Here is a 23630-nt window from a genome sequence, read left to right as displayed (position 1 = left end):
GATCCCTTGACAAATGGATTTACTGAAAAAAATTATTCTTGGTTTCTAAGTTATTCAAGAAATTGGATCTACTTTTTCCATAACATCCTTATTTTCTGTTCAATCTTGACAAATGAGGTGTTGATGGATTTGTTATTAGATTTACTGGGAAAAGTTATTCTTGTAATTTTTTTGTAAAATTAACAGTTTCTTAGTTATTAAAGAAATTGAAAAAAGCTGGATCTAGTTTTCCCATGAGATCCTTATTTTTTGTTCAATCTTGACAAATGGGGTGTCAATGGATCCGTAATTGGATTTACTGGAAAAAGTTATTCTTGTAATTTGTTTGTAAAATTAACGGTTTCTTAGTTATTCAAGAAATAAAAAAAAAGCTGGATCTAGTTTTTCCAAAAAAGTGGGAATGGGGATCTTCATTTGAGATTTATTGTGAGATTAGGGGTATGGCTAGGTTAAGTTAGTTCAGATTACATTGGATTGGGCAGGTTAGAACCAAGAATCAGCTTTGGGGTAGATTTGGGGGCAGCTTTGGGGCAGCTTTTCTCCAGCTTTTCTCCAGCTTTGGGGCAGCTTTTCTTCAGAACTCTCACTTTACCCCTACTACTCTATATTGAATACATCAATTGAAATAGAAAATTATACATTATTACAATAATGCTAGTATATAGATGGCATGGAATTCCCCCAAGAAGATTATACGTCTGTGAATGGGGGAGAGTTCTTGCATGAAAATAGAGTAACATGTATCTTTATCTGAGCTATGAACTATTAACTTTCATGTTCTATACAACCTATATAAGTAAATGTAACTGCTGTTTATAGTTTATTCAAAAAAATACGTGATCAGAGCAGAGTTGATTATAAATTCACAAGTGGGAGAGCAAGTGAACCCCTAAGACCAGCAATGAAGCCAAAAAGTTATATTTTAATTAAATTGAGCTGGTAAGTTATACTACATTTACGGTGAATGGAGCAGTTCCTAAGTTCCAATCCAGCCTATGCCAAAAAGCCACCCGACCAACCTACTTTTATACACCATTATATTGCTGCAATTCTCAGCCTTCCTGATGACGTCCGGCAAATTTTTATAGATAATTTAAGCTAGTTAGTATGATGATTTGAGTTCTATTCCATGCATATTAATCTGGGTGATGAATATCCATGGTTGTTCCTGAGTCGTGTTTGATAATTGTGTTGTATATTAGCAAATAGGTTTATTTTATTTTTCCTTATATAATTATGTAAGAATTGTTTTTATAAACATGGTTGTTCCTGAGTCGTGTTTGATAATTGTGTTGTATATTAGCAAATAGGTTTATTTTATTCTTCCCTATATATGTAAGAATTGTTTTTATAAATAACTGTCTCAGATTGAGCACAGAGAAGTCCGAAAATAGCAGCAACGTGGGGTACCTGGATTCTTTTTTCAGGATAGTTTTCATTATTGTGCATTGAGTGACAGCCAGCGGCTCCAGGCAAGCAGATGAAACACCTCCCCAAACTATTATTCCATACTGCAATATTGATTGGGCATATGCATGGTAGATCCTCCTACACAATCTAATGTCTAGTACCTGGCTGAGCTGGGAGAGTCCATACAACATCCTTCTTAGCCTCTGTTTGACACATTGAATATGGGGAACCCAACTCAAGTCATGGTCAAAAATAACTACAAGATATTTGTATTGGTCAACTCTCATGATTGATCCACATGTACAGACTGAGGATTCTAAATCTGTACATTTATGCATTTTCACCTGTCTTGAGCCTGGATCTGATTGGTTCCTTGTTACAATCGGCATATACTTTGTTTTAGTTATATTTACTGTTAAGCTGTTATAGTCGAACCAGTTTTTTATTTTTGAAAGGTCTATAGTGGCATTTTTATATACATCTTCCCAATCCTTGCCAACAGAAATAACAACCGTGTCATCAGCAAATAGGAATATCTTGCTTGTCATGTTGAGCTTTGAAATGTTATTGATATATAAGGAACAATATTGGACCCAGGGTGCTTCCCTGACTCACCCCATAGTCAACACTGTCCCTCTCACCACATTTATCATCAATTTGAACAAACTGAAGGCGTTCATAGAAGTATGGTAACTTCTTAACCACTGTAAGGCATTATTTTAATTCCAATAGATTCAAGCTTCTTGATGAGCTTGCCTCTATCTATAGAGTCGAAAGCCTTGGCCAGGTCCAGGAACGTCATTAAAACTTTATTTTTCAATTTAACTGACTCAATTATATATTTTTTTACATCAAATAGAGCATCATTGGTATTTTTTGATTTTTTAAATCCATATTGGGTTTTTGCAAGTATGTTATTATTTGTCAAATATTCTGTTAACTGTAATTTAACACATTTTTCAATAATTTTAGACAATGTTGTTAGAAGATATATGGGTCTGTAGTTTGAGAATTGATTTTTAGGTTCTGATTTGTAGATTGGGATGATTTTTGCTATTTTTAGATTTTCCGGAAACTGTCCTTCACGAATGCTCAAATTTATTAAATGATGGATGGGATTAATTAGTGACTCAAGATTTTCTTTGATTGATTTACTTGGAATGAGATCGTACCCCGGAGCACTCCTACCTTTAAGACTATGTATCACTTTCATTAGTTCATCTTTTGTGACCTCTTTAAACTCAAATACTGCATCAACTCCATACTCAGAATCATCAATTTCTGGTTCTCCAACAGGGTTCAACGATTGGGATAGGGAAGATCCAATGGACGTGAAATATTGATTAAAATTTTTGCAGATATCTTTGATATTTGGGTTTGGTTGGGGTCTCCATTTTTAGAAAATGAATTGAATGGGAATGATTAATGGCATTTTGATTTACCGTACCAGCAATCTCTTTCACTACGGTCCAAAAATTTTGAGGATTATATGAAACCTCATCAATTTTATTCTTATAATAATTATGTTTGGCTCGTTTAATGGTTGAGTGTAATAAGTTTCTGAATCGGATAAATTCGTTTTTTAAAGCAGTTCAGTAGGGCTGTCTATTTTAAGTTTCTTCTTAAGTTTATCATGGTAACGTATTGAATTTATTAAGCCTCTGGTAATCCATGGTTTGATTTTTGTATTTTTTGAAGTTATTTTTATTTTAGATGTCTTCTCAAGTATAATATTATGAATAGTATCTATAAATAGATTACCGTAGTTGATAGGTTGATATTATTTTCTTCGATTACATGGTCCCAACCCTGTAGGCTACAGACAAGGAATTCTGAACACCATTCCAATCAATTTAAAAATCACTATTAAATTTTATAAAACTTTTAAGTGAAAAAACACTCACATTATTTGATGTGGCGACGTCCGTTTCGTGCTGGTATCGCACATTTTCAAGCCAAACAGGAACTGAAGTGTTTAAGGACATTATGCAAGAAATAATAACTCTAACCAAACTTGTAACCTCACAAAACTATTTTGAATTCAATAGTAAATTTTATTTTCAACCCCATGGCCTCCCTATGGGATCACCCATATCTTGCATTCTAGCAGAGATTTTCATTCACACTATAGAACAAAAACACATCCTACACAACCATGATCCCAAATCACACATCCAATCCAATAGAATACTCACTTGGTTCCGATATGTAGATGACATATTAATACTATACAGGGGGAACAAACGACAACTTGAAACACTACACACCCACCTCAACCGCATACACCCAAATTTGAAGTTCACACTTGAATTAGAAACCAACAACAGCATAAATTTCCTGGATATCACCATCACAAAACAGAACCAATCATTCAAAACATTCAAAATATACAGAAAGCCCACAACAACCGACACCACAATCCATTGCACTTCAAATCACCCTATCCAACACAAACTTGCAGCCTACAACCACATGCTATACAGATTAATAAATATCCCAATGACAACCACAGATTACAACACTGAACTGCACACAATAAAATATATTGCACAACAAAATGGATACAAACCCTCAATGATTGACAAACTACTACAAAAAATTAAAAACAACAAGAACAATCCACAAAACTCTGACAAATACAACACTGATAATCATACAGCATTCGTCACCCTCACATACCACAACAATAAAACATACAAAATAGCAGCATCATTCAAGAAAATAAAATACAAGGTTGCATACAGAACAAAAAACTCACTGAAAAAACTTTTGTCCCCACACAACACCTCTCAAAATCAATACAATAGACTAGGAATTTATAAGCTAAATTGTAGAGATTGCAGCAAATTCTACATAGGTAAAACAGCTAGAAATTTCAATATAAGATTCAAAGAACACACAAGAGCCATAACCCATCCGTCCTCCCATTCCACCTTTGCAGAACACATCATCTCCTCTGACCACACACACCCTGACATAGACAACAACCTCGAAATACTCCACTATTCCCACAAAAACAGAAAATTAAATGTACTAGAACAGTTTGAAATATACAAACACACCAAACAACAGCCAAGCAATATTCTAAATGACCAAATCAACTTTTCCTCCCACACCCTGTTTGACAAACTCATTTAAATACTCCTCCATTAACCACCAAAACTCCCCTCCACCCCAACCAAATTTCACCCTCATAACCTTAAACACTTCAGTTCCTGTTTGGCTTGAAAATGTGCGATACCAGCACGAAACGGACGTCGCCACATCAAATAATGTGAGTGTTTTTTCACTTAAAAGTTTTATAAAATTTAATAGTGATAATTATAGTGGAAACAAGATGGATAACCAACAACAAATTTAAAAATAGTATTCATCTTTTTCAGGAAGTTTGTCTATTTTATGAGTTGATAAATAAAGACATATGGCATAATGATCGGTGATCGCGGTTTGTACTACAGTTGTTGTTGAAACTTGGAAAGTGTGTGGTACCTAATCTGACAAAGTAGTGATCGATGCAGGTGTTGCTGACCGGTTTAGTAACCTTATCTACACATGAAATAAAGCCTGCCTCGTTCATTACATCCAAGTACTTTTCTTCCAGAGTATGTGGATTAGCAGTTAAGAGGTTGCAGTTTATATCACCACTGAAGATCTTTATACATTTAGCGTCATTTCTCTGTTGGTTAAAGTAAGATTCAATGGATTCAATAAAAATGTCAAGACTTGAGTTGGGGCTACGATAAATTGCAAGCAGTTCAAAAGGAACACCGACCCAATCAAAAGTGAGGGAGAGACATGTAGCAATATTCCCTAATTGAATCTCGCGACATGAAGCAGAGTTATCTCATTGTCTATGTAAACAACAACTCCATCGCTTTGATTAATATTGTTATATGACCTGAATAAATTGTAGCGAGGAATCTCCATCAAATGGCTCTCATCTTTCAGCCAAGCCTCCGTTAAAATAATGCATGTGAAATGACAACCCAGGCTTTGTAATACTACAATAAATTCATCAATATTTTTTTGTAACTCCTAATATTTTGCTGGATTACAGTAAAGTTATGTTGATTTGCAACATCGTGACTCCCAAGCTCCCTGCTCTCCAAAAATGTACTACAAAAATTCTTAATATCTGAACAATCTGCACAATTAATTGGTGAGATATCTAATAAGTCTACAGCATTCCTTATCATGAGAAGAAAGGAGAAAAAGAAATAAAAAACAAGGGCAAGCCGTCCAACCAGTAATGAGATGGGAATATAACAAATTAAAGAATAATGCAATTCAGTATCTGAAGGAAATTCTAATAAACAAGAGTGCCTGTAAAAAATTATGAATAACAAAATAGAAATGTTCGAATGAAAAGAGGAAATTGATAAGAAAAGAATTTCACTTTTCACTGGCTAAACTGTAGGCGATAACCATGACTCTAGTATGGAATTATCAAATTCCACCGATAAGGATTTGGTCATCTTGTAAAGGCCCCTCTCTCAAAGGCCCATTATCATATTGGGCCATATGAATAAAGTTGAGCATTTGCTTATACTTCTAAAATATGGAGCATTTGCTTCATTTTCTATGAATAAACGTGAGCAAAACCTTTTGCTCATGCTCACCAAAAAAATAGTTTGAGCATTTGCTCAAAAGTAAAAGCTTTTCTCAAAATTGTATGAATAAACTAGAGCATTTGCTCAACTTTTGAAGCAAATGTTTCAAAAAAGGTGAGTCTAGTCTAGAGCAGTTAATCACCTTTTGCTCATAGTAAAATGGCTCAACTAATTCGTATGAGGAAGAGGAAACTATACCAGATACGATCACAACCAATAGTTGAGAACCATAAAACTCTTTTTAGATTCAACCATGATATATCACCATTATTCCTACAAAAGAATAAATACAAAAGCTACCTGTTATAAAGATAGCCATCACAAAATAGAAAATAGGCATTTAAGAAGATGAGAGTGTAGACGATTATAAGAAGGCTATTGATATTATAAGAATATGCTGAAGATTATTATAGAGATGACATTTTTTCACGCTATTATTTCAAAATTCTAAACTCAACTAACCTAAAACTCTATTCATAAATAGAAAACAGAGCAGATGACGCAAACACAAGCGGTGCACCCTACTTTCATATTTAGTGCTTCCGTGAGCTATAAAAACAAAGTAAGGCTACAAAAGTGAACCAGCTGATGAAAAATCTTTAAAATATGTGAGCATTTGCTCCATAGTTCAGGAGCATAAGGTAAGAGTATAAGGTAAAGCTTATTCATATCAAAATGAGCAAATGCTTTTGCTTGTACCTTTTGCTCATGAGCAAAACCTTATGCTCAATGCTTTTGCTCATGAGCAAAACCTTATGCTCAATGCTTTTGCTCATGAGCATTTGCTCTGTTTTTATTCATCTTTGAACATTCCCTTATAATATTATTTACATTATGTGAGTTCGCATATAAAATAAAATAAATTGGAAATAAATCAAGAAAAAAGATGCACTTGTATTAGTTCGAAATAAAGAAGATAAGTTCACAGAAAAAAGTTAATGGAGTAACCAGGCAATATCAAGTCCACTGCATCAAATAATTTGAATTATCTTTGTGTGATTGCAGAAAGTTTTAAACAAAATAAATATAGTACTCACTGTTTCTGCAAATAAAGAGTTGAGAGAATATAATATAGTCCAACTATTTTCTTACTCTCAATCATACTAACAAAAAATCACATCTCTCAAGACACTGTTATGTGGTTACTTGACTGGTGGGCGGGTTATTTAGCTGTGCTGGTTGGCGGCGTTTGCATCAAAGGTGCATCGCGTTGGCCACGGCTGGCAATGCTCTCCACATGTGCGAGGTCTCGCACTCGAAACGGATGCTGCTCAGCTGACACCTTCACCATGATTTTGCAATCTGATGTCCATACAGCCAATAACTTATTGTTTTTGATCAGGTTTCTGTCTGCGTTGAAAATCATTCTCGTTTCAGGAGTAAGATGATGGAAATTGGGTTGTCAGGAAATGTTGCTCTAAGGTCCTTTACAGTGAGTTTTCCTTTATCCCTCCTTGCTGCCAACCACACTTCTTTTGTTATTTGGGATGTGAAGTTCACGACAATGGTCGGAGGTCTATTATATGTTTTCTTACCACCTAACCTATGCGCAGCTGATATATCAGAGTGGTAAAAATTCAATTGTAGAACGCAAGCTATGTCCTCTAATATTCCCAAAACATTTTCCTTGTAAGTTACTGGTACGCCTGATATTAAAATATTGTTTTTCCGCGTCTGCTGTTGGAGGTCCTGTACATTTTGTTTCACATTTTTCAGTTTATCTTTAAGATTCGCGTTCTCTTTCTCCAATTCACTGACAGTTTCACATGTTTTATTACACTTATCATTAACGTCTTTGAACTGTTTCTTCATTTCCTCCCACTTCTTGTTATTCTCCTCCCACTTTGTATTAGTTTCTTGCCTAAATTCGGTGATTGCACTTAATAATGTCTCATTAGATACTTCACGATCATCTGTTTTATTAGATTCGGCACTCACAATGGCTGTAGTACCGGTGCATTTTTCGCATTTCCATTTCTTATTTCTTGTTTCTCTTGATAGTCCAACACAATTCTGATGGAAATCAGTTTGACAATCATGGCACTTTACACTATCCTTAATTATTCCCCCTTGACAACGGTCGCACTCCATAATTCCAAAATTTATTTATAAAAAATTACTTTGGAACAAAACTGGGAAGAATTTCAACAAGAATAACACTTTAGTAGCCTAGTTGGTTAAAAGCACACTGGCCGGCCGGCTTAAACTCGTTGCTTAGGAGCACGATAAGATACCTTCTGATCGCATCAGATGCTTCATTAGAACTGATCGCAGTTGCTCTGCTGACCTCTCCAACACCTGCTGAAGGTCAATGCCAGACGACAGCAATGATGCATCATCAGCAAACAGGAGAGTTGCACCATTGTCATCCAGGTCATTGATCATCACGATGAACAGGATTGGCCCCAGAATTGGACCCTGAAGTACCCCAAACCTGACAGGGAGTGGACATGAAACAGCTCCACACAATGACACCACCCGCATCCTCCCAGTCAGGTATGACTCCAAGATGTCAAGAGCAGAGTCCATAACCCTATAAAAGCGAAGCTTCTTTATTAGTATATGATGGTCCACACAATCAAACGCTCAGCTCAAATCACACAATGTAAGTGCCAGGGACTCACCATCCTCGAACACACTGATCCAATTTTCTCAGCCACTCAATTCACTGCATCAACAGTCGACGTCCCAATACGAAAACCAAACTGCATACTTGAGAAAAGGTTGTTTATCTCAAAAAACTCCTCAAGTTTGGGTTTTATGATCGCTTCAACCACCTTTCCAAAGATTGGAGTCATAGATATTGGCCTGAAGCTGTTTAGGCTCTGGTGGTAACCCTTCTTATACACTAGGCTTCAGGATAACATTGAATGAATTACGATTGATTGTAATGTGATAGCCTTGATTTGTTTGTATAATGATTGCTATCAATTCACAATTTATAATAATTCAATTGTATATATTCACTCAAATATGGAGTCAATAAAATCACATAGGTAATTTTCATCAAGGCCATACTACAGTTTTCTTCTAGATAAACTATATATTGGCCATGGTCTCATACATTCCAATTAACATGGCTCAATCCATTCATAACTTTCCTAATAGTCCGGGCTCAAATGTCATTCTGTGGTCATTTTTGAGTAACAGCCGTGGAAAATGTCTCAATTTTTTTGTTAGGACTAGCATTAATAAGGATCGTGATGATGATAAGTTGAAATCACAGGCAAACACCTCGGAAACAAGATGGCCATCAAAATTTTCAGGGTTTTGCTATATCGCTTGTATTTCAATAACCGTTCGAGATATTCAACCATTTTTTAGACGAAAATGTTTTAAAACTTTTCCTCTACAATGTTTGTTCCATAAGATTCTCCTCTGAAACGCATATTTTTTTAGTTATAACCTACAAAAGCCCAAAAAACATTTTTTTCAAATTTGTTTAAATTTCATCCATTATAACTTTTTTGTGCAAGAGATATGGAGAATTTTCAAATCTATGAAATTTAGAACGTTTTTTCAACTTTGGAACAATATATCTTTGTGCACTGTACGTCAAAAAATGAGTTCTCCAGCGCCCTCTAAAGAAAATCCTGCATGATTTTTGGTGTGTTTTTCCATATGCACATGGTAACAAGCTAAAACTATAAAATCGATTTTTTCATGACTACTTTAAGATACAGACTTGCAAATGGTCTCAATCTCTTCGTTACAACAAGACAAATGAGAATATTGATGATGGAAACAACGAAAATATTCGACATCATTGAAAAATACAAGATGGCGGTCATTATTAACAGAAATTTTATATTGCTTGTTATTCAGTTATTGTGAGAGATATTGGATTGGATTCACCACCAAAGTATTCAGAATTAAGAAAACAATGATCTTCGAAAGAATCATCCGATTTCGATCACTCTTTCCATTATTTATTCAACTTCAAAAACTTGAAACATACATTTTTCGGGGACAATATTTCACTTTCCACTCTGTATGTGTATTCGCAGTAGACAAACACTAGTATTATTGGCACAGTGTTGTAGAATATTTCCAAAGCTTCAAAATGACATCTAGTTGAAGGCTGTAAGTCCATATTTTATGTCTGGAGCGTCATCGGAAAAAGTGTAAAAAGTACTGTTTGCAGCAGAAAACACACTTTTCGACCAAATGCCAATCCCAACAATTAGAAAACCGTGTAACTCACAAAGAAGTTATAATAGTATTCTCATGTACTCATGTAACTCATGACTCCTTGAAGGTACAGACTTGTGAATGGCATCAATCTCTTTTAATGATGTATAGAAAGAGATTATCCATGATGGCAATCTCAAAAATGTTTGTCATCATGGAAAAATAAGATGGCGGCAAAAAATGTTGATTTTCAAGAAATCTTTTGTAATTCGAACAATGTTGAGGATATCAGATCAGTTAAGCGATCTAGAAGCTCCAAAATAATCATACTACAATAACTAGGAGTCCATCCTGTTTTTGAAGTACCAGCTGATCAAACTAGATTATTGGAATCATTTTTGTTATCCTTAAATAGGAATCATCTGTTTCATACCAGACATCATAAACAAGCATGTTTATTCCCTAATTGCATTCAATCCTCTAATCTTTTTCTGCATTATTATTCTATCTGTTTACAGCAGGAAACAAACAAATTTGGTTTAATTAAATTCAATGGTTTTGATTATTCTGTCTTCCTCTGGTCTTCTACAGGACCAATTGAGCATTTTTTGAAGGAGTTTTTGTACTGTTGGGGGAATAGTCGGCAGGGCAGGAAGCTCTCCAATTGGCTGATTATCAGTTGATTTCCGAACGCCAGCTGATTATCAGCCAACTGTAGAGTTTCCCGACCTGCCACCAGTGCAAAAACACTCCATGTGACTTGGTTTATCCCCACTATGGTACAGTAATTTTATTTCTCTCTTTATTGAACTTCTTCCTTTTTTTCTCCAGCATTCTCATCTCCTTCTCTATCTGATATTTTATTCATCTCCCTCTATCCAGTATGGTTTTTCTGTTCATTTCACTCTGAGATGCTGAGAAAAGTTCACTATATGAGTGTGTGTCTTTCACCATAGTGAATTCCATGTTATAATGACAGTGTTTGATAAAAAATGGTATTGCTATCCTTGTCTATTATTCAACAAAGCTGATAGCTCTCTCTTTCTAGCTTTGCTCTGTTGCCAGATCGTCTTTCAACAATGTAGTTAATAGTTTATTAACAACATATCTTTGGTTCAACGCTCTTGTTTGTGGATGATACATCATTGATGTCATCTGGCCGTGACCTTCAGCAGGTGTTGTCAGCTGAACATCTGCAGTCTTCGACTTCATGGTTCCTGGCAAACCGATTCCAGTTGAATGCAAACAAGACCCTGCATGTTATCTGCAGCTTGTCAAGAAACCTTCCTGGTTATTAAGACCCTGTCAAGCTGCTGGGTTTTGTTCTGGACAATAAACTCAACTGGGCCAGCCATATTCAGCATGTGACCACAAGACTGTCCAGAATTTGTTTTCTGCTGCTGAAGCTGAGGGGTCATGTGACTGAGGCCTATTTAGTCATGGTGTATCACGTGCTCTTCCACTGTCACGTTTCCTATGGCCTACTCATGTGGGGTCATTCAGCAATAAAGGTTGTGGGCATACTGAAGCTGCAAAAATGGGCTGCCCGTATCATCACCGCAAGCGATTATCATGCACACTGCAAGCCCCTTTTTGTTAGGCTTGGTATTCTATCTGCCACTTCCTAATTCTCTGTCTAATGTATGTCAAGAAGAACCAGCAGTATATGTTGACTCGGACTGATGTGCATGAACATAAAACCAGACATCGAGAGCTGATTGATATTCCCAGAGTACAGGAGATATTACAGAGTATGTTTTGTTTTGTGTACCGTATTGTATTTTATGTTTTTGACACCATTGATCCCATATTATAAGTAGAGGATGCAGATTTGGGTATAAAGGTATATCTCATCCCAATAATGATTATTCATTAAGAAATTATTGAAAAATATAATTTCCTGCTTAATAAATATAATTGATCATTTAAAATGACAATGAACTTGACCGAGCAAAGTGAGGTCTGAGATTCAAGTCGACGGTTTGGCATTTCTCTTAATGTTTTTTATCTTTAAGGTTTAATTAAAACTAACCTTTGCTATATTATTGCTTCACTCTAAAACAATTTGTAGGCTACCTATATGCGGAGAAAGTGGAATTAATAGGCTTCTGTCAATAAATTTAAAAAATTAAGACTTGTAACATTATGGCTAATATTAACACTTTACTTAACAAGTGACCCTTAATGTTTTCTTTTGGATTCGCCTTACATCCAGAGTGAACACATAAAAATTACACTCTAGAAAACGTAGCCTATTTGTTGTTCACAACAAGTGACCCTCAATGTTTTCTTACGGATCCGCCTTACATCCAGAGTGAGGAAATAAAAATTACGCTCTGAAAAACATAGGCCTATTTTGTTTCCAGAAATTACAAGTAACAGATTTTCAGATAATTACATAAGACACTAAACGTCAAGTAATTTATTCAAGTAAGTTACAATATATTCTGGTTTATACACGAATTTACAATAAATTACAGTATAGCAGCTAATTATGCAACAAATTTCACAAATTATGAAAACTTAGGTTAATTACAATGAAGATTGTATGCAACATTAGAATATTGATAATATAGTATTGTAATGTAACTACATAAATCGGAGGTGTTTCAGCAATGAATAAATGATAATTTCAATGAATAAATATACACCCCAATATATATTATATGTGTTGGGTTATAAGTAATTAGTTGCTTAAGAACCTGAGAAGGTAGATCACTGTTCAGGTTTGATCCTGCTCAACCTGCTAAATAGACCCTCCATATGCTTACTCCATTTTTGTGTCCATGGTGAGTCTTAATAGCCTTACCGGAGCATAGTCAAATTTACCCCCATTGTTACCGCTGAAAACGATGATCTGTGTCTTGTCCTGTTTGAAGTGGTTTGCCACAAGCCAGTCAGCCGCAAACTCCCTGGTCGTAGCTGACCTCAACACATCAGCACTGTGAACATTGAGGAAGGTGGTGTCATCAGCATAGCAGACTTATTTAAGTCTAGGACTTTCACGCAGTAAACATGAAGGAAATTCTCAATATTTTGCTGTTGTATTGTTGGCATTAGGCCTATAGCAAATCAGCTGATTGCAGTGGGATAATTCAAATGCTCTCTAAACTATTTTGTAACAATTATTTTGTGAAAATACGTTTCAATTTTTTGTATGTAGTACAGGCAATGAATGCTCAAAAAAGGATATAGAGGGAAAAGTTCGGAAGACAATTTTTGACCCCGCAGTTCTGTTTAGGGTGGTAAGGAGGTAAACATATCAAAAGTCCCCACCCCTACCCCCTGTGCTAAGGGGGTGGGGGTGGTTTAAAGGTAACATTTTTTGGTTTCTCGCATAAAACTCAAAAACTATGTATCCTAAGGACTTGACTGTCATATAACAAATTGAAGCTTACATAATTTCCTACAATACTCATTCCAAAACTTTTTCCATATCGACTCTAGTTTTCGAGATAACCGCTCTTGAAGGTGTGACATTTTTGAAAAATACACGTTTGCCACCAACTTTTTTCTATTTTAGCTTTTATAACTTTTCAAAAATCGATGGAAAAAATCCATGTTTATTATGAGCTTATAGAGCATTAAATTCTCTTCAATTTGATGTATAATTTCACACTTTTCGAATTTCCCTACACCTTTTGCAGCAGCTTTAGTGTTGAGTGTGAAATCTCCATTTTCGCAACAATAGACCAATTGACAAACGAATTTTGAGAGAATGTTTTAAACATAATTTTTGACTTTGTAGCTTTGTTGAGACTAGTTAGGATCAAAAGTCCCCATTCTTAACTCATGTGCTAAGGGGATGAGGGTGGTTTAAAAGTTGAATTTTTAAGCGCTTTGCTTCCACGCTCATATCCTTCCGCTGAGAGAGGGGATGTTATATATTAGTCCAGTCTCCAGTCAATATAGACATAAAAAGGGGGTGTGCTTTCTATAATATTGTATTTCTGATTTTTCAATATATTGTTTAGATACATAAGAGTAGTCCATAACCAATTTTTGCATGCAAAATCTCCTTGTACTGGATACAGAATGGCCCAAACACCTCGTATTTTCTAGTTTTAGCGTATTACCACCCAGTCGTCAGACAGTTGAATTTGCTCTCGCATTTTTTTCATATTAAAAAATTCGGAATAAAATGAAATCATCTGGAACTCTCTTTATCTAATGTGTTCTGAGTTACAAAAACGAGTAAAAATTATCAATTTTAATGAATTTTAGTTTTCAATCAACAATATCTTCTGATTGCCAAAATTCAAATGTATAATTCAAGATCCCTCTGGGCGTAATTTTGTGCGCTTTCTGGTCTCAGGTTGAAGAGCTTAAAATTACGCATAGAGGGATTTTGAATTATACATTTAAATTGTGGCAATCGGAAGATATCGGAAATTTTGCATGCAAAAATTGGTTCTGGACTTCTCTAATGTATCCAAACAATGTATTGAAAATCAGAACTACAATACATATTACAAACCCCAATATATACCGGTAGTGATTGGACTATGATGTTTTAAAGGGTAGGTTTGGGAGTTTCGTTTTTTCTTCTAAATTGCCTTTTTTATATTATTCGAAATACAGTGTACAGTATAAAATCGTATAATGGCGCTACATTTTGATGAAAAACATACTTGTGCACATTTGAAATATTGTTATTTAAGAATATTATATTTTTCCAAATTGACCCTTCTTCAGAGTAACCCCATAGATTCCCCCCCCCCTCCAACTTTTATTATTTTTACATATTAATCATGTGTTTTAACCAGCGAGGAAAAACGTGAAATGTACGGGAATTTTTTGAGCTTGATTTAGTGAACACCCTGACACCATAGCGTAAGCCCAGCAAACCTGTGTAATTCAAAGCTATTATAATTTTTGTAGAAGGAAGTCAACTTCATCCGCAGTAGATTTTTTTTCTGTAACCATACTGAGTGGTTGCAAACAGACGGCCGGTGTGTTGACGGGTAGAAGTATTGAGCTCACAAAAATTGAGGAACTGCTCAAAAAATATAATTTCAAAAATCTTGTATATAATGGGTAGAATGGAGATGAACATAATAAGCAGGATCGGAAGAGTTACTCTTTGAGAATCGGAATAGTTTGAGATACAAGGAAACACTGACTGGTACACAGGTAGTGAAAGGATCAATAAACTTGAGTTCATCTATGTCCATATGGTCACATATTTATGTCCTTACTAGAAAAGCAATTGATCCCTGCTACAATGTTCAATACATCCCTGGTTACACAATGCCATGTCACAGGGTGTGGCACAGAGGCTGTAAGCACATCTACCACTGACATCGACAAAGTGGGAATCCTCTCACGTAAAGGCCTACGCTCGATGGAGCTGGTCCATGCACTTTAGTAATCCTCTGATAGGATGGGAGTAACACCAGGCAATGATGAACCCATGTTTGAATGAATGATGCATCAAGTCATTTTGCATTTGTGCTTGGTCAGTCAGGGTCAATTTGTGTTCTACTTGCAGTCTCAACCATGCAAGATAAGGCAAGGCCAGATAAATTTCCTTTGAAGAGTTCAGCCTGAATCTCTCATAAGTCATCAACATCAGATCTCGAGCATTGAGCAGGTAATTGATAATTCAAGGAGTACTTCCTAGTTTTCCCAGTAAAACCGTCTTCAGGGTTAAATGCTCCAAGGAACTAATCCAAAAATTTCGAGAAATTGACTTCTGCATTGAGATTTACAATAAGTAGATCCTGAGAGATGAGCTGAACCCACACTCCATGGTTTCCTGGACTCCTGGTACAAGCCAGTGTCAGACAACACTATACTACACCTGACACCTTCACTGGTGTGCACCAGGTCTAAAATTTGTAGAAACATTATCAAGGCTGACTTTCAAGTATATGGATCGGAAATCTGTCAAATATAGATTGATGTTCTTGAATAAGTTAACAAATTTGCTTGTCCGGCTTTCATTCTTCAATGTTTCCGTATCGAAGTCATCACCAACAATGATGTCGAAACCAGTATTCAAGTTTTAGTCAGCATAAGAACAAGTCTCTCAAGGTAATCAAAAAACCAAAAAGATTTCCAATTTGAGAACTAATACAACGTATAACCTGGCACTAGCTGATACCACACAGACAAATTCATATTCTTTATCAACATAATTTCGAGAGGTATCCACGATGGAGAAGGAGGAGACCAGCAAAGTCACCTCAGCAAAAATAGTTACATCCCTTGTAGGAACTCCAACAGAAGATGGCAGCCATCAATCTTAAGTTTTAATTAATGAGCTTGCATCATATATTCAGATTTACACAGCAAGCCATATTGTAGATTGGTACTAACAATTAACTTCAACTCACTCATTTTGTTTCAAAGATATCATGAAGAGAATTCGATGAGTATTGTAAAAGAGCGGAACATTGTCACAGGTAAAATCCCGCTGATCAGCAGTAATTCCCACGTCATTCATATAAGTCACTCCATCATTTGGCAACTTGCCTATAAAAGCACAAGATTATTGAAAAAAAAATTTAAATGAAAAATTATTTTGCATTTTGAATTTCAGGATTCTGTAATACCTAGCTGCTAAATAATAATAATAAATTATATAATTAAATATTATTAATAAATTATATTAAGCTGCTAGCTCTAATCTTTTGGCATAGCCAGTGTCTTTTTCATCGATTCTGAACACTTTTTCATTGTTTTCAGTTGAAAATTTGAAATAGTCACTTCCACTTCTGTTTCTTTTATCCGGTAAGTTAAAATTAATGAGAATCATTGGAATAGATAATTTCAAATGAAATAATATACTAATCTATTTTTCAGAGTCAGCTTGGGCAATGTCGAAAATTAATTGAAGAGGGCGAAAAAGAAATAGTGATTCATGGTCTAGGAGCAGCTTTGCCTCAAGCCATAAATCTAGCTCTTCAACTCCAGGATTGGTCTCATAATACGTGGTGCCTGTCGACTGCAACTGAGACTGTGGACGTCGTTGGTGAGAGCTCTTAGCCTTACTATCTGCTGTCAAACTGTGTATTCATTTTTTGGACCCTTCTATATTTCTTCATTATTTAGTGTTTTTCGTAACCCTCTTTATCTCTTATTATTTAGTGTTTTTATATGTGATGCTTCATTTTGTAATTGCATGAATTTTATTTTTTGTTTCTTATAAATGAATACATTTTAACTATTACTGCTTCTAAGAAAGCTTTTTATTTCTATGGTTATCTATACAAAAAGTCTCGGAGATATAATATACACAGAATACACAGAGTGTAAGACACTGAAAGTTATAACAGCCGAAGACCATAGATTTGCAACAAAAAACGTACAGTGAAATTTTCTTATATCGATCTTACTTTTCAAGATTTATCGATTTTTTATAACTATCAGTCAAAATCTAATTCTAAGGATATGGCTAGAAGGAGGAAAAAATACCAACAAGATTCATATAATTTTTCTCTTTTGTATGAGGTTTTTGACCTTCTATGAGCGTTCAAACTGTTTGGAATTTTGCTTTTAACTTGACAAATCTAATTTTTTGAGCGCTTATAAAAAGTTCAAAAACGTCGAACAAATGAAAAAATGCATGAATCTCAAAGGAAATTTCTTCTCTTGACAGCCATATCCTTGGAATGAAATTTTGACTGGTAGTTTTCCAGTTATTGACGTTTTTGAAAGATTGATATATTATCTCGAAAACTGAGGTCAATATAAAACAATTTTCTGGTCATTTTTCTGTTGCAAAGTTAATGTAGAATCTATATTTTTCGGCTCTTACACCTTCCGTGGGAGACTCTGTATATACAGAATTGTGTTAAAAAAATTTTCCCAGTGGATGTTGCCATTAATTTAATAAGTAGAGAGGAAAAATGAAAAATTAAAACTTTAATTAATTTACGTATTTTATGGAATAAAATAAAATGCTTCCGTTTTTGTCCAAAACCTCGTGTAGACATTGTGAAAATTTGATGATGGGTGCTGTGAATTAAAAATAACCTTGCCTTATCTTCCGTGGAGATAACTTTGGTACATAATTGGTATTTTCTGTTTGTATTTGCTATTCTCTTATCATCTAGAGTAGCTATGGAACAGAGTAGCAATGTATGGACAAAAACTGACACAAATTAACACATTTTATTTCTGTATTCAATCAATTTCTTCCATTGTTTATCCCAATTATTGTTAAAATGGTACAATTCAAGGCACCCACTAGAAAATTAAATCTTGAGTTTTGTTTAAAAATGATTATTTAACTGCTATTAATTCCAAATTACATCCATATGTCCCTGTCGAACCCTGGGAAGGGACAATAGGCTTATGCAAAAAACTGCCCCTTTTCAAATTTATACAACACTAGTAGGTAACCCGTGCATCGCAAGGGTCTATTTTAAAACTGCAAAATGAAAACTTGACGTAATAAAAAATTCGAAATTTGAAAATAGGCCTATAACCATCCTCGGTTAATGAAGAATCTTTATGCAAAATTTCAAATCAATCAGTCCAGTAATTCAGACGTGATGATGTGTCAAACATAATTTTCCTACATCACGTACATGTATGAGCCAGCTATTTCCATTATTATAGTAAAGATGATGGATAGATGGATGATTTATCAGTATCTTTGAATGAGAATAACTTTTGAACGGTTTGAGAAATCGGTGCGGTTTTGATGCGACAGAAAATCAGTTATTTTTATTCGAATAGGATCCCCAATCATACCTATCATCTAGTGTCCCTTTTAAAAGAAATGTTCAGCTCCTTCTATACAACAGCTGGAAGCATGACAAATTGAAAACTTGACGTAATGAAATCTTGAAGAACTGAAAATAGGCATAAATAACCATCCTCGGTTAATTAAGAATCTATATGCAAAATTTCAAATTAATCAATTGAGTATATTTCAGACGTGATGATGCGTCAAGCATAATTCCCTAGCCAGGGGAACGTGTATGAGCCAGTTCTTTCCTTTATTATAGTATAGAAAACTGAAGAATACATAATACTTGAAAACCTCACAGAATCATATTATTGATTTTTCCAATACATCAATAAATTTTAGTTCGATTAGGAACCTCCTCAATTTGAATCAGGCAGCCTTTTGTTTTCCCAATTCCAAACAAAATACCTAAAATACTCGTTTCACTGGGAATTCGTGTCTGATAGTACATTATAACTGAAGAATATAAATTATTACTTATTTTATTGTGATCTATTCATGTATTTCTTATGAAATTCGATGATAGGCCTACAGCATGAAGACTAGGCCTATGTCCAATTCATTTGTACTGGTGGCAAAATTTTACATTAAAAATAATTATTTGATAAAATTCCAAGTTCAATTGTAATGAAAACAAATCCCTTCAAAAAATAATTGATAATAATACGTTTCCAGGGAAAAATATAAGAACAAAAAAATTGGGAAGCATCGGGATTTGAACCGAGGAACCATCGCTCCGTAAGCTAGCGTTTTACCGTTGCGCTACACAGGCGTTCAAAGTTATAGTCTTGTAACAGCATTATAACCTCATAAAAAAACACACATTGGGCTGCAACAATGTAGCCTAATGGAACTTCATGTACGGTAGCATAGATGAATTTGAACATTAATTCTGAAAAATCTAGAAGGAAAAAATTGAAATTTGGGCTTCCAGGTGCACGAGATTGATATTTTTAGAATCTATGTTCAAAATTTGGAGATCTAAATCATTCCCGTTTTTCCGGTATGCAATCCACAAGTTGACATGTTTTGATGCGAACAAACGAACACACGAACAAACACAACCCTACTTTCTTATTATATAGATGTCAAAATCTATGATGTTAGAGCATCACTGTCAAAACATATTTATTTGGTTGGATAGATTTTTACTTTCCTTGCCCTATTACCATAGGTAAGGAAAGTATTGCTTTCCGAAAAAAATTAAGGTACCCCAATTTCTAAATTTCTATACGTTTCAAGATCCCCTGAGTCCAAAAAAGTGGTTTTTGGATATTGGTCTTGTGTGTGTAGTGTGTGTGTGTGTGGTGTGTGTGTGTGTGTGTGTGTGTGTGTGTGTGTGTGTGTATGAGAGTATGTGCGTCTGTTTACACGATATCTCATCTCCCAAATAACGGAATAACTTGAAATTTGGAACTTAAGGTCCTTTTACTATAAGGATCCGACACGAACAATTTCGATCAAATGCAATTCAAGATGGCGGCTGAAATGGCGAAAATATTGTCAAAAACAGGGTTTTTCGTTATTTTCTCGGAAACGGCTCCAACGATTTTAATCAAATTCATACCTAAAATAGTCATTGATAAGCTCTATCAACTGCCACAAGTCCCATATCTGTAAAAATTTCAGGAGCTCCGCCCCATCAATGCAAAGTTCGATTTTAGATTCCCAATTATCAGGCTTCAGATACAATTTAAACAGAAAAATCAAGTGGAATAGATTGAGCATGAAAATCTCTACAATTAATGTTTAGTAACATTTTCACCTAAAATTGAAAATAAACTCTAAATTCGAGAAATTTTGATTTTTCAATAGCAAATTATTGTTGATTCTATTAAATTATTCACTATGAAGAGATAGCAGACCTCGTGTGTTCCAGCGTTATTGCCCTGTCACCAGGCTGGCTCAAATCTTTGAATAGTGGACTTGAGATGCGCAGGAACACTAGCGTCAGGTGATCAATTTTCATAACGGCATGGAAAGTTGTGTGAGTGCGTCACACCAGATTTTTAGGTCTGTTAATCAGTACTATTTTGCTTTTGTATGTAGATGAAAATAGTTTGTTAGATCTATAAAAACGTGATTTCCTTTTTTGGGTGTGTTTTCCAGTGGTTTTTTTATGTTTTGCAGATGATTTGGAGCCGTTGAGTGATGATGTTGACTTCGACACAAGGGTGAGACCCAACTCGTGTATCCACATAAAACTTGTGAAGAAACTCTAAAATGTTCTTCTCCCTGAAGGAGCTGATACAGTGGCTCGGACTCACGGTGTTCGAAATATGGATAGACCTTATTGCTATTTTGATTTTCACTGTTCTGATGGCTATCAAACTGGAGGAGCAGGACACCACCCTGACCTGGTGGATAGTGTTTGCTCCACTCTTCACGGCCGATGCCTTGAATGCATACTTCTGCACAATAGTTCTCATCCGAATGTATCTTGAGAGTATGTACAAGGCTGCATTTTTTAGAGCGTTATGGTCTTTCTCGTTCTTGAGTCTCATTTTTCTTTTCCAGTTTCTGCTTTGTAAGAAGCTGTCTGGTTTGAATGCATATGATTATTCAGAGATATTTACTCCAATATTCATACTTCTCATGCTAATGGCGGTTAGAACGTGCCAGCTTCATTAATGTACATTGATATTTTGTAGGCAAATACTAATTAATCCTAACATAATCAAATATTGGAATAAAAAAATGAATATTCTGAACGCTTTTTCATTCGTACTCCTGCCTATAGAAATATTTATTTAATAATAATGAGAACCGACTATTCCAGTTGTAAATTACACAATATAATTATGTGTTTCGGTGGATTTTGACAAAAAAAATAGATCATTTACGATGACTTGATCATATAGGAGTAAGTAACTCTTCTGAGTGAATGACTTTGGATAAGGCCTGATCCTCACTCATAGATTCCTTAAATAACTTCATGATTTTCATGAGCTCTGTATAGTTAAAAGTTGCGGGTTTCGAAGAGTATAAAACAACAGTTCTTGAGCGAGTTCTCCAACCCAGGAGGTAACTAATTAGATGCTGACTTTATAATACTTGAATTCTTATCAATTAAGTGTAAAGGGAGTCATATTCCAATTCTAGTCTTTTGCTAAAATTGTATAATCTCGAAAGAGAAAGTCGAAAATGATGAGTCTCCAAATCAAGCGTTGTAGTATTGTATTATACACATAAGTTTAATTATATTGTAAATACTTATAGGCCTAATTAAATATAAATTTTCTTCAGAATCGAGCATCCAGTGACGCTGACCGCGAATCATGAACTTGACACTGGTTAAACACAAGCACTGAAGCAGCCACGTTAACGTATTCAATAGTAGTTCCATCAATAACCGCTTGGCGCGACTGAAAAGCGGGCAAAATCATATTGTTATGCCGCAAATACATGTTGGCTACAAACAATACACTTGGCTGCATACAATATACTTTGTATTTAGTCCAGTCAATATAGACATAAAAAAGGGGGTGTGCTTGCAATTTATATTGTAGTTCTGATTTTTTGATATATTATTTGGGTACATAAGAGAAGTCCAGAACCAATTTCTTCATGAAAAATTTCCTTGTGCTAGATACAGGGTGGCCCGAAAAGCTTGTATTTTCGGCTCATTTTCCTGTTTTCAGCTATTTCTGCCAAATCTCGTAATCGGACAGAAAAATTTGCTCTTGCTTTTTTTTTAGATCATAGAATTCTGAATAAAATGAGATCATTCGGAACTCTCTATCCCCAATGAATACTGAATTATGATTTTTTTAAATGAGTGAAATTTGAAGAAAAAAATTGAATTTGATGAATTTTAGTTTTTGATCAACAATATTTTCCGATTGTTACCATTTAGATGTATGATCCCTGATGTAAAATCCCTCTGGGAGTATTTTTGTGCTCTACAATCTGAGATCAGGTAGAGTGCTCTATCTCATATAGATTTTCAGGTACACCTGACAAAAATGCTCCTTGTATTGTGAAAAACACCTAGTTTTCAGCTTCAACCATCATCACCAACCACATTGTCCTCACATTGATATTTCGCACAATGACATAAGTTCATGACAGTATGTTCTATGAGAATCACCCGTTAGATGCACTTCATTTCAGTATTTCCTAGTGGAGAGGCGCGCTCAAGGACACCTCGAGGATCAACATTTCAAACACTTATAACTTTTGACACAATGCTCAGATTTCATCGTACTACACTACAATCTTCTTGTCTCGTCAAGGCGGTACAAAATCATGCATCATAAGTCATATTCGGTCGAAAAATGGAAAATTTATTGTTGAGTGTACTAAGCCTATATTCAAATACCCAAAAAGTGGCCAAAAAAGATACATAGTTTTGAATATAGAAATTGTCCATTTTCTTGGGTATTTGAAGGCTTAAGTACACTAAACAATAAATTTTCCATTTTTCGACCGAATGTGACTTATGATGCATGATTTTGTACCGCCTTGACGAGACAACGGCTGTTTGCCGTCTATCTGGCTGTTTCACCGGCCAGCAGGTTGGAGGGCATTGCACATATGGAGATGAACTCACGGTTCGGCAAAACAGCCGGCCGGCCCTGCCACTACATATACTCTTCACCACTACTCTACTCCATCACTCTTCTTCAATCATTCGTAATTCACCCCTCAAAGTAGTTGTGTGTGAATTGTTCAGTGTCCAGAGTTCTTTAAAAACTTCAAAGTGTAATTTTGAATGAAAATTATGCCAATAAAAATTGCTGCTAAAAAACTCCTTTTCATATATAATTTGTTGAGAT

The 23630-nt window shown here is 35.1% G+C and overlaps 1 protein-coding gene across 1 annotated transcript; it reads left to right on the top strand.

Annotated features, from left to right (window-relative positions):
- The first annotated feature begins 16924 nt into the window (after nt 1-16924).
- Nucleotides 16925-21563, top strand: LOC111046661 (transmembrane protein 203). Its single transcript, XM_039424580.1, has 2 exons — nt 16925-17127; nt 20983-21563. The coding sequence occupies exon 2, from the start codon at nt 21076-21078 to the stop codon at nt 21481-21483; it is 408 nt and encodes a 135-aa protein (XP_039280514.1). The 5' UTR covers nt 16925-17127; nt 20983-21075; the 3' UTR covers nt 21484-21563.
- Nucleotides 21564-23630: the final 2067 nt, after the last annotated feature.

This window comes from Nilaparvata lugens, chromosome 3 (genome assembly GCF_014356525.2).
Source record: "Nilaparvata lugens isolate BPH chromosome 3, ASM1435652v1, whole genome shotgun sequence".
NCBI lineage: Eukaryota > Metazoa > Arthropoda > Insecta > Hemiptera > Delphacidae > Nilaparvata > Nilaparvata lugens.
This window is presented reverse-complemented; position numbering and strand designations above follow the sequence as displayed.